The sequence below is a fragment of the Crinia signifera genome, chromosome 2 (genome assembly GCF_055691185.1).
Source record: "Crinia signifera chromosome 2, ASM5569118v1, whole genome shotgun sequence".
Classification (NCBI taxonomy): Eukaryota; Metazoa; Chordata; class Amphibia; order Anura; family Myobatrachidae; genus Crinia; species Crinia signifera.
In genome coordinates, this window is record NC_139218.1 from 353,586,722 (window position 1) to 353,601,172 (window position 14,451).

Here is a 14,451-nt window from a genome sequence, read left to right on the forward strand (position 1 = left end):
ATTAGCGTGAAACGGCCGCGAATGGCCGGCCAAATACGGCAGGAAAATACACTTTATTTTCCAGTCGTATTTGGCAGAAGCCTGCACGGATTAGTCACATCCGTGCAGGCTTCAGTGTAAAAAAAAAAAAATAGAAAAATAAAAAAAAACTCGGCGTGGGGTCCCCCCCACAGCCGTAAACCAGCACCAGGCTGAAAGAGCTGGGTCCGGTAATAAAATATTAGGGAACCCGGCAAATAGGGGTTCCCCGATTTTTTAAAACCAGCCCTAGGCTGGTTCCCTAAATATGGGGGACAAAATGACTAGGGGTCCCCCATATTTTAATAACAAGCCCCAGGCCAAACCAGCCAGCAGGGTAATGTCACAGCCGGAGGACACCTATTGGATAAGGTCCCGCGGCCAAAACATTAATTCCTACTGACCAGTCAGCCTGGCCAGGGGCCCTGGGGGAGTGGGGACCCCCCCAATAAACGGGTCCCCCCCTCCAGGACTTACCTGACCTGGCTGAAGCCTAGTGCTGTCCTCGATGCTCCTGGGTGGTGGGCATCGAGCTGATCTTTGTGTTAAAAATAGAATAATAAAGTATTGTCTTATACTGTGGAACGATGAGTCCCAGCAAGCCTCCCCAGTATGTTGGGACTTGGAGAACCACAAGTCCCAGCATGCGGGGCATTAAAGGGCCCGCTGGCACTTGTACAGAAATGGTACTAGAAACAGTTAAATAAACACACACTGACAACCCTGAAAAAGAAAAGTTTAATACATACATTACACAAACACACTGATACATACCTATCTTGAGCCCGTAGGTAGCCCTCGGTCTTGGTCCGGTGTCCTATTCCATGTCGGCGTCGGGTCCATGTCGGCGTCCGGGTCCGAAGTAATCCATAGGGGACCAGGTCTTCGCAAAATAACAACACGCGAGTGTCCCGGCGGTCAGCTGTCACGGACTGAGGAGAGCCGCAGAGATGTTTCATCTTCCGCGCCCCTCCTCTGAATGATTCTATTGGCCGCCTAGCGGCCAATCAGGAGCCGAGAATGTCGGCTCCTGATTGGCCTAGACGGCCAATAGAATCATTCGGAGGAGAGGCGCGGAAGATGAAACATCTCTGCGTCTCTCCTCAGTCCGATGCGGGGAGCTGCCGGAATTTGGCATAAGACCTGGACTACTTCGGAACGAAGAGGACAGATCTTCGTAGGAGGAGCTTGGTGAGTTGGATTTCCTTCCACAGGTCCTCCATGGATTTCTTCGGATCCAGGACCCCATACTCTTCAGCCCTGGAGCCAAGGCCCCGGACTCTGCAGCCCCGGACCCAGGAACCTAAGCACCGGACCCTGGAGCTCTGGACCCAGGGACCTACCAACGGGCAAGATAGGTAAGTATCAGTATGTGTGGGCTTTGGATGTATTAAAGTTTTATTTGTATTGTGTCTGTGTGTGCGTGTGTTTATTTGACTATTTTTATTACTGTGAAACTACAAGTGCCAGCGGGCCCTTTAATGCCCCACATGCTGGGACTTGTGGTTCTCCAAATCCCAGCTTGCGGGGGAGGCTTGCTGGGACTCATAGTTCCACAGTATTAAACAATAGTTTATTTTATTTTTTTTACACTGAATCAGCTCGATGCCCACCGCCCAGGGGCATCGAGGACAGCACCAGGCTTCAGCCTGGTCAGGTAAGTCCTGGAGGGGGGGGACCCCTTTATTGGGGGGGGTCCCCAGGGCCCCTGGCCAGGCTTACTGGTCAGTAGGGATGAATGTTCTGACCGCGGGACCCCCGGCTGTGACATTACCCTGCTGGCTGGTTTGGCCTGGTGCTGGTTCTTAAAATACGGGGGACTCCTAGTCAATATGTCCCATGTATTTTGGGAACCAGCCCCGGACCTGGAGCCTGGGGCTGGTTTTAAAAAAAATCGGGGAACCCCTATTTGCCGTATAGACAGCCACTAATACGAATCATTACACCATCGGAGGGTTACAAAGCAGTCGTATTTGACTGCTTTGTAAATTCCCCTCCGGAACACAACTTTGCATACGGCTGAAACAGTCCTATTAATTCGCAGTAAGAATACAAATACGATTTTTTGTATTCGTATTCTTAGTAAATTTCCCCCCAAGTGTCCTGTCAACACGAACACTCAAAGGATACGTGACAAATATAACAAAATAGGTGACACCACTTAGCGCTAATTTAGTGATCAGAAAAATAATATTTTCCATATCTTTCAAGGGTACAGTGATCCGGATGTAATTCAGGTTTAGCAGATACCTTAAAACAACACAAATGATATACCCTTTATTTGAACACAAGGGTATATCAATATGAAAAGATAATAGTGCAGTATCCAAGTATACTGAGTGTCCTTTTGTACCCAAAACAATTACGATCCTATTGGTTGATCTCAATAGTAAACCACGTGACACGATACACACGGTTTTCATTGCCGCGTCTATACGGCCGTAACAATATGCATCAACTTCCGCCTGAAGTGACGAATCTCCGCTGACGGGACTTCACCTTCTTTTTGCGATACATCACTTCCACCGGAAGCGACACACTCTCCGACGGCGTTCATAGCAACAGACGCCAGGCGGAAGTGTGCAGACAGCCGGGCATGTGTTTCCATTATCGTGTTTTCAATTTGCTCATGTTTTAATTATATGAATTTTAAACCTTGTACCCATTTATGTTTAACACTACTTGTTTTTATGATCCTAACCATTTAGATATATCATGTGTGGAATGGTCGATCTTTTGAGAATCCAAAAAAATGGCGGCCACATTATGGAAACATATGCCCGGCTGTCTGCACACTTCCGCCCGGCGTCTGTTGCTATGAACGCTGTCGGAGAGTGTGTCGCTTCCGGTGGAAGTGATGTATCGCAAAAAGAAGGTGAAGTCCCATCAGCGGAGATTTGGCACTTCTGGTGGAAATTGCTGCATATTGTTACGGCCGTATAGACGCGGCCATGAAAACCGCGTGTATTGTGTCACGTGGTTTACTATTGAGATCAACCAATAGGATCTTAATGGTTTTGGGTACAAAAGGACACTCAGTATCAGTATGCCATACGATTCGTCCAAAATGCATTAAGTAAGGGGCATACTCTCTGGAACTTTGGCTGGACTGCTACCCACCCTTCCTGGACCACTAGAAGACTGGGGATACCAGTGCCCGGAGCTTCCTAAATTACCATCGGGTTTCAAGGTTGGACGGGAGAAGATTGTGCAGCAGCTTTGCCTAAGGACTTGTGATTACATGCTTTTTTATCTACTTGAATTGTGAGTTCCCTGTATATAATTAAAACTTTTGTTATACTTGGACACTGCACTATGGGCCTTATTTTGGTTCATTCTTTCTGACAAAATCCTTCTTAGATGGACAAAACCATGTGCACTGCAGGTGGGGCAGATGTAAAATGTGCAGAGAGAATTAGATTTGGGCGAGTTATTTTGTTTCTGTGCAGGGTAAATACGGACTGCTTTATTTTTACACTGCAATATAGATCTCACTTTAAAGTAAAACCACACCCAAATCTAATTCTCTCTGCACAAGTAACATCTGCCCCACCTGCAGAGCACATAGTTTTGTCCATCTAAGAAGGATTTTGTTAGAAAGAGTGAACTAGAATAAGGCCCTATGATCTTTTCATATTAATATACCCTTGTGTTCAAATAACCCCACTAACGTGGGAGAAAGGGTATATAATTTGTGTTGTTTAGGTATCTGCAAAACCTGAATTACATCCAGATCACTGTACCCTTGAAAGATATGTAAAATATTATTTTTCTGATCACTAAGTTAGTGCTAAGTGGTGTCACCTATTTTGTTATAATTATCACGTCTACTGGGCATCAGTGCAAACTAAATAGGTGACTAATTTCTGTATATGGGCTTCAGAATGAAGCATTCCCCCCACACATACACTAGAAATAGGGACAGTGCACCCCGTAGGCACGCTGCAAAAATTTACAATGCAATGCCCATTACACATGATGCTACACACGGTAATGCCCATTACATATAATGCCACACACCGTGATTTTCCTTAACATAATGCTACACACCATAATGCCCATTAAACATAACGCCCCCACCGTACTGCTCTTTACAAATAATACCATGTAGTGCCTATTACACATTGACCCTTATTCTGGTTCACTCGCAAAGGCAAATTCCTTCTCAAATGGACAAAATCATGTGCACTGCAGGGGGGGGGGGGGGGGGGGAGAGATGTAACTTGTGCAGAGAGAATTACATTTGGGTGAATTATTTTTTTCTGTGCAGGGAAAATACTGATTGCTTTATTTTTACACTTCAATATAGATCTCACTTTGAAGTAAAACCCAAATCTAAAGGTGCCCATACACGTTACAATTATTGTATACAATATCGCATCTCATCCGATCTCGGTTTTGCGATGACATCAGATGAGATGAGATCTAGTACAAAAAGTACGTGCTGCACATACTGTTTGTACTAGATCTCATCTCATCTGATGTCATCGCAAAACCGAGATCGGATGAGATGCGATATTGTATACAATATTGTATACAATAATTGTAACGTGTATGGGCACCTTTACTCTCTCTGCACAAGTAGCATCTACCCCACCTGCAGTGCACATGGTTTTGTCCATTTGCGAGTGAACGAGAATAAGGGCCATTATGTAATAGGCATTATGTATAAGGCCAGACTTCTAGTGTCTGTATCCTCCAAGGCGGCAGCCATTTTTGGAGGGGCCACAAATGCACATTGACACTTCCATACTGTACTTTGGTCATGTCTGTATGCCCCCTACAGTCCTGTCCCAGCATTCATAGTGCAGAGAATGGGAGGTGCAAAATGAGACCAAGTTGCCATTGCAAAGATCCGAACTGCAAAAAAGAAGCACACGTACAAAAAAAAACTATTCTGGTGAAAAGAGCCGCACGTTTATGTGCAGTTCTGAATGAGACCCTCAGTTTAAAAAAAAGAAGGAAGAAAAACCTGAAGCCCTATTATCTTAATAGGATTGGATACATGTCAAAATGGTGAGTTTGCGGTCATCAGCTACTGTGTCATCACTGGCCAGTGGCCATGCCCCTATGAATAAACAGAACCATCCACACCGTTCATGTTTGTAGAACACAAGGGGACAAGTGGAAGAAAGCTTGGCGACCTGTAGCCAATCACAACAGCCATTCACTTGTATTATTCAGTGCTGCCTTTAATATACATTATTGCCTTATGATGACGTTACTTGAACTTTAAGAAACAATTGCTCACCAATAAAAAGGCTATACGTACATCATTGGCCTTCATCCCTTTGTAGCGATTTCATTGTAAGAACGTCAAGTGGAATATTTATATTTAAATTAGTCGGATAAATTATTTTTAGAAAAGAAAACATTTCCTAAAAAGAATGCATTGTTAGAAACTATCCTGTAACGAAGTAACAGATATTATTGGTATATTTATGCTTGGTGTATCAGTAGTATCAGGGCAGGGTTTTATGTGTGCTGCTATCTATATATTCCAAGCACTGCTGAGATTATCTACAAACGAACAAATAAGCTTTAAATTAATGGCTTCTGGCAAACTGTCAAGTGATATTAGCTCTGTCATTCACCACACTGTCAGGTTATAAAGCCCCGGGACAGGACTGGGTCGCCTCTTACAGGATTAGACAATTATGTAATTCAAAGTTATCAGTTCAAACTTTTTTTTTTGTTGAACGTTACATCATTAGTTTAATAGTAGTATTGGTATAGTTTATCAAAATATAAATTCAAAACAAGCCGGGAACACAAACTGATCAATTAGAAACAGATAAGAACCATTTAGGCCATCTAGTTTGCCATATTTGTAACCATATTTTTACATAAACGCATACTTTATGTAACAAAGTATATTTGCCTACTTTAGAAAACTAGTTTCAGGGAGATTATAGTTGGCAGTAGAATTTTACACAGTGCCCAATTGAGTCTCATGCTCCACCCAAAGGGCTTGTCTAGTTTCATATATGGAGAGATTATGAAAAGAGATTGTGAACGTGGCACCTAGAAGCGTGGGTGTGTACTGCTACATCTGAGAGGAATCTTTTAAAATGACTTATATACAAATGTAGATGAGCCCCAAAGCAGAGAGTAAGAGATACAGTACTATACTTGGTAAAGTGCTAGGAAATGGTGCAGATGATTCAATGTAACTGTATCTATCATTCCTTTTTTCTCACAAAAATGTAACAGTGTAATGTGGACTAGGTGAAATGAGGGAGATTGCTAGACTAATGAGGGAGAGAGGGAGATTGCTGCTATTTCAGGGAGTCTCCTGCAGAATGCAGGAGGGGAGGTATCAGAGTACATTGGCTCCATCCCATGCCTATGTGTACAGTAACAAATGATTGGTCCATGGCACAAACATCTGCACTGTGGCCTCCTGACTCACATGCTCACAGTCTATGCCTCTCCTTTGTCTATGCAATACTTTAAATAGGGTCATGTGAACACAGCACAATTGTTACTTCCAGGTGCAGGGACAACCAACTCCAGTCCTCAAGAGCTACCAAGTTACCATTTTTCAGGTCTCAACAGCGGGCCTTATTCTGTCCCGTAGCTCTCCCGCACATTCACATGGTGGGAGCAATGTTTTCCTAATGCGCATACGCATTTTTGCACATGTGCATATGCAGGGTGCGAATAGGTACGGCGAACCATTCGTACGTACCAGTGCAAGCGGGGGGCATGGGGCAGCAGTGAGGGGACACGCCCATGGAAACGGCCAGCATTGCTGGGCATTCCCATGGAAATTAGGCAGTGACGCAGCTGCCAGGACGGGCAGTTGATGTTGCCACAGTAGGAGGAGTAATCATATCTTCCAGTGTTACGGAACATTGCTCAGGATATAGAACGCTAGCATTGCAGGGTTTGCTCAGTCCCCGCACAGTGGCGCCCAAGGAGAGCGCTTATGACCTAGCATTTGCATATCTTTAAATGGCAGCTGCGCGTGGTCTGCTTCCACCTCTGAATCCCGCCCTGTTCCGAGAGATGCTCCGACTCACCCTCCTTTTAACATCAGCACAGACACGAGACTGAACACCAAGCTTGCTAATGATATTGCAGAGAAAAAAAATGTACAAAGAAAATGACTATAAACCGGCACCGAGCCCTGGGGCAATGAAAGTAGTGCAAAAGAAAAAAGACAAGAGAATACTAGAATGTTATGTCCACTGTAAGTCCAGAAGAATTACTACTGAGTAACAAACCCTTTGCTTCAGTGATTAAAAGCTCAGAAGAAGCATTTGTGAGATTTACAATGCTTAGAACTCTGGCTGTAGGGGATCCAGCAGATTAGGCAGTAATAGCTGGGAGATTGGATTACGCTATATACCAGACATTCGGTTTATTGTGATATAAGGTGTTTGTGTTGTTTATACTCATTTCTATTACACTAAAATAATGGTATAATACAAAAATAAATCTGTTACTAGTGAATTCAGTTTCAAGAGCAAATATATAGAATTGCTAAACAATTCCTATGGGCAGATCCTGCCACATATCTACAGGAGTGCTGATTAGAGAACATGACCACAGGCGGATTGGCAATAGAAAACACAGGGAAGATTCCCGATTGGCTGGCACACCTGTGAGAGGGTGGCACACTGGTGGTGTGAGTGTGTTAGGTGGTAGAAGGTGGCAGGTTGGTGATGTGGGTGTGTAAATGGGCAACTTTATGGAATCTGCCCATGACACCAGGGAAGGGCACTGTAGTGGAAATAGCATAAAGTCACAGACACAACTGCAGGAAAAGACAAAAGTATGGCTGCAACGGTCTCCAAACCAGAATCAGACCCTAGGAGGAGGGATCATGCCCCTTCAACAGACCCCACCTCCAGAAGGGCTGCTTCCAGAAACTTCCCTGGCGGGTTTTCCATCCCAATCCGCCCCTACATGTGACATACTGTATATACCAGTGATGGCTAACCTTGACACTCCAGCTGTTGTTGAACTACACAGTTTTAGCATGGCCAAATAGTAAAACTGTACCAGGGCATGCTGGGATGTGTAGTTCAACAACAGCTGGAGTGTCAAGGTTAGCCATCACTGGTATATACACATATATACAGTGTACTTACACACTATTGCTGCAGTCACGGCAAACATCCCTTCTTGGTGCAGCAGAACTCATGCAGCTCAGCTTGCGCCTATTGTCCGTGTCATGTGAATGTGCATCTCAGTCACACGGCAATGCTACAAAACTGCATCATGTGTCTGCACTGATTAATCTAAGACTTGTATATCTGTGTGCAACGGGGTCTGAATCTGTATACGAAGTGCTACAATGCAGAAGCCGTGGGATTTTTTTCACAACAAGTTCTGTGTGCTCCGTTCTGCAGATTCCGTCTCTGTCGCACACAGACATCAAATTAATCAGCACAGTCTTGAACACAATGTGATTAATGCTGCACCATTGAGCCCGGCTAGGTGTATATGGACATATGCTGTATAATATACATTATTCACTCTCTATGTTCTTGTACAACGGTCTGTCATATGTACCTGTGTCAGGGGCATATTAACAGAGGAGGCGGTCCGTGAGCAAAGTCCCACCCGTAGCCAGTATTGCAGTAAAGTCTGAACACTAGGAGGGACAAAGACTTTCGTGCATGCATAGTTCATAGTAGTAAATCTGATGTGGTGACCATTTCCCCTCTGTTTTGCACTTGTGACATTTTCCTGGAGATTTACTACTGCGTAGGCAAAAAACACCAGGGAAATGGCCGCCCCATCATTTTCCCGGCGGCTTGTGAAGAGATCTTGGCCCAGACAGGAGACTAGAGAGAGGCGAGTACTGAAAATATGGGTGCAGGGTGTGAGTTGTGACCCCCCCCCCCCACCCCCCTACACTAATGGGCCTGACTTCTTTCTAGATAGTGTGAAAGAAAAAATATCACTGTACATTTCTGTTCATGAAAAGAAATCGAAAAAAACAAAGCAATTAATTGTTTGCATATTTTATTTTTCATTTTTTTTTCTTCATTTTTTTGTATTTTTTTTTTATTTCCAACTGAACACATCTGGCATATTTTACATCTTTGCAATAAAACATGGTTACAATAGCTCAAGGAATTGATATATCCAAAATATTTCACCATGATTTCAAGATGAAATGAACTCGACTTCCAGGTGTTCAATATCCTCCTATTCTAAGCTACAACTCAAGATATTGCTTACAGACTGGTGATGAATAACTTAATATTTACCGACTTCCAAATGTCTCAGAATCATCTATTTTCTTTTCCTTTTCTTTCTTTTTTTTATTTTTTTTAAATACAAACAACAATGTAGAAGAAACTCAGTGGTAAAACTTACTAATACAAGGTGGAGAACAAATAATCACATCAATAAATAATGATATGTTTCGGGTGCAAAGTGCCAATACAAATTATCAGTTCTTGTTTGACTTTATTTTTTAAATTTTTAAATAAATGACTGCGAGTGAATGAAGTTCTGAGAAAATGACATTCCTGTTTACATGCCTCGTATCCCTACTGACACAATATGTACATCTATGACAATACAGTCACTAAATATACAAAGAAGAAACAAGTGTATTTACCCCTGGGTGTGTCCTTTTATCATAACAATGTGCAGGAAAATATTTTACCAGCCATCACCGCAGTAGAATGTGGCCACGCCCACAACTTGATAGATTAACACCAATTAGGTTTTATTTTTTATTTTTTTAATAAAAGCCTAAGCAATATATTAAAAAATAAAATCACATAAACGAGTCTCTGTCTTTCTTACCCCTCTTACGGTAAGTACGGTACGGTATAGGCTTTTTTTGAATGATTTAATATTTAAAAAAGAAAAAAAAACCTCAAAAAGCTCGGCACTGTGAAATGTAAGACCCTTGCTCAGGAAATACCAAGGTGTGTATATATATTTATATATATATATATGTATATATTTTGCCTCATCTCTCCTTCGTAATGATCGTAAACAAAAAGAAAACTACAGCAAATAATGTCTCTTATGAGAGATTATGGCAAACCATGGCTTCATATCCTAGGTTTTAAAGATTAATGGAATTTCACTTAGAAGGGGGTAAAATGAACAAAAAAAAAAAAAGTGCAAAGCATATTTTGGTGTAAATGTTAAAAGGATCAGATAAACCCATATTCAACCTTTTAATACAAGCTGCATCCTTTTGTTTGTCGGATAAACCACGAGATCAGGTGGTACGAGCACATTATCAGCTTCAAGATAAAACTATGAAACTTTATTGTTCTTTGTACAAGGTTTTACTTTTTACAAAAAGTATCCCTTTTAAAGTTAAAGATGTGCCTCTGATGTACAAAGTATCAAACATATATTTTTTTGTATTTTTTTTTTTCATTTTCTTTTTTATAATTTTTTTTTTATTATTTTTTTTCACAGCTTGAAAAGAGGCTGGAAATGGGATGTAAGGTTTGTGGACTAAACACCGTAGCAGCCGGACACGAGTCTCTTTCGTAGCGTGTCCTAATTTTCATAAATAAATAAAGTTGAAATAATTTCGGAGACGCCTTCTATTCCTCAGAATTTAGCCTTTAGCAGCTGGTGTTCAGTTGTGGAGAAACACACAATGTGAAGTGGTTTGCTGACTACAATGTACAGCTATTGCTGGGTGTAATGGAATGTACAACGGAGCTCAACGCGGATTTCTCTCTTCCACCAGAGACGACAATGTCTTAACTGCAGTGCTTGTGCTCTGAGCGTGAGACTTGGCGTTCAGCACTTCAGTCAACTTTAGTATCTGTTCTGATGTTCATAATGCCACCGATTAAAATCTATATTAAAAGCTACAATGCTACCGGAAGCCATGCCGGTTATCAAGGTCCTACAAAACAGAAGAAAACACAATCACAAGAGGTCAATGGCTTTTGTTGTATCACCTTTTATACGGTGTTACATTTATTACTAGAGACAGGATTATATGCAACATAAAAAGCTTGAAATATGCATGCAAATATGCATAAAAAATACTTAAAATATGCATGAAAAGTGTTAAAATATGCTAAATTAAATAATAAAAAAGTACTTTTTAACTTATTTATTTAAAAATCTGCATACAATTAGTTGCAAATAAACCTCAAAAATAGGCCCACAGCATCTGCAGATGTCTAGTGCTGTACACAGGATTTTTTTCCCTGGCTGCTACAGCAGACTGCAGCATCCTAGGCTCTTCTGGGATCAACTACACGGACCCTCATCTCCAGCGCTGATGGATCAAATGTCAGCATAGCGTGTGAGGGCGGCGCAGTGGAAGGCTTCCTCCCTGCGCCGCATACTCACTGTGACACGGCATTTCCTCCGTGCCGCGTGATGTCACAACCCTTCTGCCTGCCTCCTCTGCTGCAGAAGTCTGTCTCTTGGTGTAAAGTCCCAGGCCAGGGGCAGGCAAAGGTTTTATCCACATGGATTGGCAGCCTAGAGCAGTGTCAGACATAGCGTACATCCAAGGTTCCCCACACTGCGCACTTATTGCCCCAGTCTGCACACTCTACCACTACTTGGCCAGCAGCAGCAGGGAAAGCAGCGCTGGTGGAAAGGGGGCAGGGCCTAAAATATGCACCATCACTAGATTATAGGTAAAATATGCAATAACCAGTGAGAATGGGCAAAATATGCAAATGCATATGCAAATATGCAAATGCATATAATCCTGTCTCTATTTATTACATACATAACATTTTTGTAACCCTTATAATGAAATGTAATTATTAGCCAATATGAGCTAACTGAAAACTTTCAAATTCCTAATTAGTCATTAGGTGGGGGAAGGGTTTAAGGGGTTCTAAATCAAGTGCTGACATTTCTACCATACAGTAAAGATTTTCACACATTTCATGCTCTCAGGAGGAACACACAAAAACGGTAAATTTGTAAGTTTGGAGTTGGATAGGAAATTGAATGGACAGTGCAAGTTTGCCAGGAGAACAGCTTGCAGAGCCCGACTGGTATCTAATTGGATTGTTCCAATAGATAATCATAATGCTGTGTACACATGGTTCCATTCAGTGTCATTTTTTATTCGATTTGGACTATATAGTCCAAATAGATTCAAAATGGCACCAAATCGAACAGTGTTAGCTGCATTCAATCTCAATGCGCGGCCCTACGATTGAAAGCAGTAATAGACTTGGCAGATAAAGCTGGCCATACATCTACAGATTTATTGTCAGATCTGGCTGCTTGGAACAAAAACCTAATGGATGATAGCAAATGACAGTTGACCATTAGCTTCAAAATGCTGAAAAACTGCCAAAAACTGTCATCCAGATATTACCAGGTATTTGTTCCAACCAGCCAGATCTGACAAACTGTAGCTGTATGGTCAGCTTAAGTCTATTTGTGCTTCGATCTGCCAGTTGGAATGCAGTTCCACGTTGGTCAATGTAGCATCGTCCGTCCCTCCCGGCCAATGCCTGCAACCTCCAGCCGTCGATGTCAAAACAGTATCGACGGCCGCCGGGTCGGGCCGAGGGCATCTAATGTGCCATAATTTCCTTTTGTTTTAAAGATTTATCTTGGAAACAATTTAGCCTTTAGGAGAATAGATGGATGAGCCCTGTGCCAGGATTTCAGCAACCCGCATGTACAGCTCTTCGTTTTTGGTTTCTTACAACCCCCTAGCCAGCAACTCAAGGAAATTGATGGACCTGGTAGAAGAATGTTTAACCAGTCTTCCACCTGTCAGAGATATAGCATATATATCAATACTGTTGCATATCTACTAATCCGAGGCCATTTGTGTGCGTCCAGTAAATTTGGCAAGTACTAGATTGGAATTGGTTCAGATATCAGAGAGCGGAGGTTGCAGAGACCATACACACACATTTATGGACAGACTGATAATCTGAAGAGTTGTAGACTCACCTCTGATCATGTGACAAATCCATTGCTCTTATTCCAGCATCACAGCCAGGGTAAATATAGAGCTGCTTAAAATCACAAGCCTGCCAGACTTCTACAACACCATTATCTCCTCCAGTCACGAGGTTCTGCCCATCGCTGCTTAGAAGGATGGCCTTGAGGAAACAGAACATTACATTCATTCAGAAATGTTTCAATAGGACCAATTATTATGGCATCAGATTAGATCCCCCCCCAGAGTAAACACTGCGATATACTAGGAGAACATGCAATAAAGTAGCATAGAAATAAAACACAACCTCAGGGTTAGATTTATGTCCTTGCAATGTACTGTAGTTATTTGTTATACAGACAGAGTATCCTAATGTGGATTTCTGATGTCACAACATGAAAATTGTATTTGTCGCCTACAAGTCTGTTAGGCGCCACACAAAGCATAATGTGCTGTAACAGACCCGTGTGAAACTAAAGACACAACGGCTCACTGTTTTATTACACAACACATGGTCCTCCCCACTGTGCCATGTTCATATCACCAAAACCAGTAACACATAGGCCAGTATTCAATGCTAAATTAGGCTATGTGCAGCGAATCCTGTTAAGGATTCGCTGCACATTCGCAGGGTTCCGGAAGGCTGGAGCATTTGCTGCCAGCCCTCCCTGTCACCCTATTCAATGCCACAGGGGCTCGCTGCCCCTGACGGCAGCAGGCAGGGAGATGGAAGTCTCCCTGCCTGCACCAGAATATGTGTGTGTGTGTGTGTGTGTTTGTGTGTGTGGGGGGGGGGGGGCTCCTGGGGACACAGGCAGCACAAGTTGCGCCCCCCCCCCATGGGAGAGCTGGCAGGGGTGTTGTGGATGGAGCCGCTGCACTGGTCCCGCTCGTGCATATGTAATGAGTGGGACCAGTGTGAAGTGAATATTTAATGAGCGGCTCCTGGCCCCCAGCCCCCTGCATTGAATAGGGCGAATTGCTATTTCTGTGAGCAAATTCGCCGTTACGCCGGAGAAATGCCAGATTCACTGTAAACTACGGCGAATATGAGGCATTAACTACTGGCCATAGTCCTCCACTCTGTGCCATGTTCAGCCGATCATGGCTGAGTGCTTCTACAGCAGTAGGACAGCGGGGATCCCTGCTGTCATTACTGCGGAGGAAGCCGTCTCACTCCGCAATCAGTGCGGGGTGAGGTGTGGAGGAGAAAGTCACCACTGGACCCTGGAATGGTTTGTATGTTGGTGTAAAATTATAGTATGTATTAAAGGTATACTGTTGTCTGTGTGTGTTTTTATTTGAACATTCTTTTTTCAGGTGAACTGCAAGTCCAAAAGGGTCCATTAATGCCCCACATGCTGAGACTTTGGAGGAGGCCTGCGGGGACTTGTAGTTCGCCTGTAAAAAGCAATATTTTTTTATTTAATTTTTCACATACCAGCCTGGCGTACACCGCCTAGGGACACTGGGGACAGCCCCAGGCTTCAGCCATGGACAGGTGAAGCCTGGGGGGACCCCTTTATTGAGGGGGGTCCCCACTCCTGACCAGCCAC

General features: G+C 43.0%; 1 protein-coding gene across 8 annotated transcripts in view; it reads right to left on the reverse strand.

The window, feature by feature from the left end:
• Window positions 1-8,980: 8,980 nt before the first annotated feature.
• NBEA (neurobeachin) overlaps window positions 8,981-14,451 on the reverse strand; it is a 564,577-nt gene continuing 559,106 nt past the window's right edge. For all 8 annotated transcript variants that reach the window (XM_083169798.1, XM_083169794.1, XM_083169792.1 and 5 more), the window contains 2 exons: window positions 12,907-13,058; window positions 8,981-10,867 (listed from right to left, as the gene is read on the reverse strand). In XM_083169798.1, coding sequence (XP_083025924.1) covers window positions 10,777-10,867; window positions 12,907-13,058 — 243 coding nt within the window. In that variant the 3' untranslated portion in view covers window positions 8,981-10,776. The remainder of the gene's footprint in view (window positions 10,868-12,906; window positions 13,059-14,451) is intronic.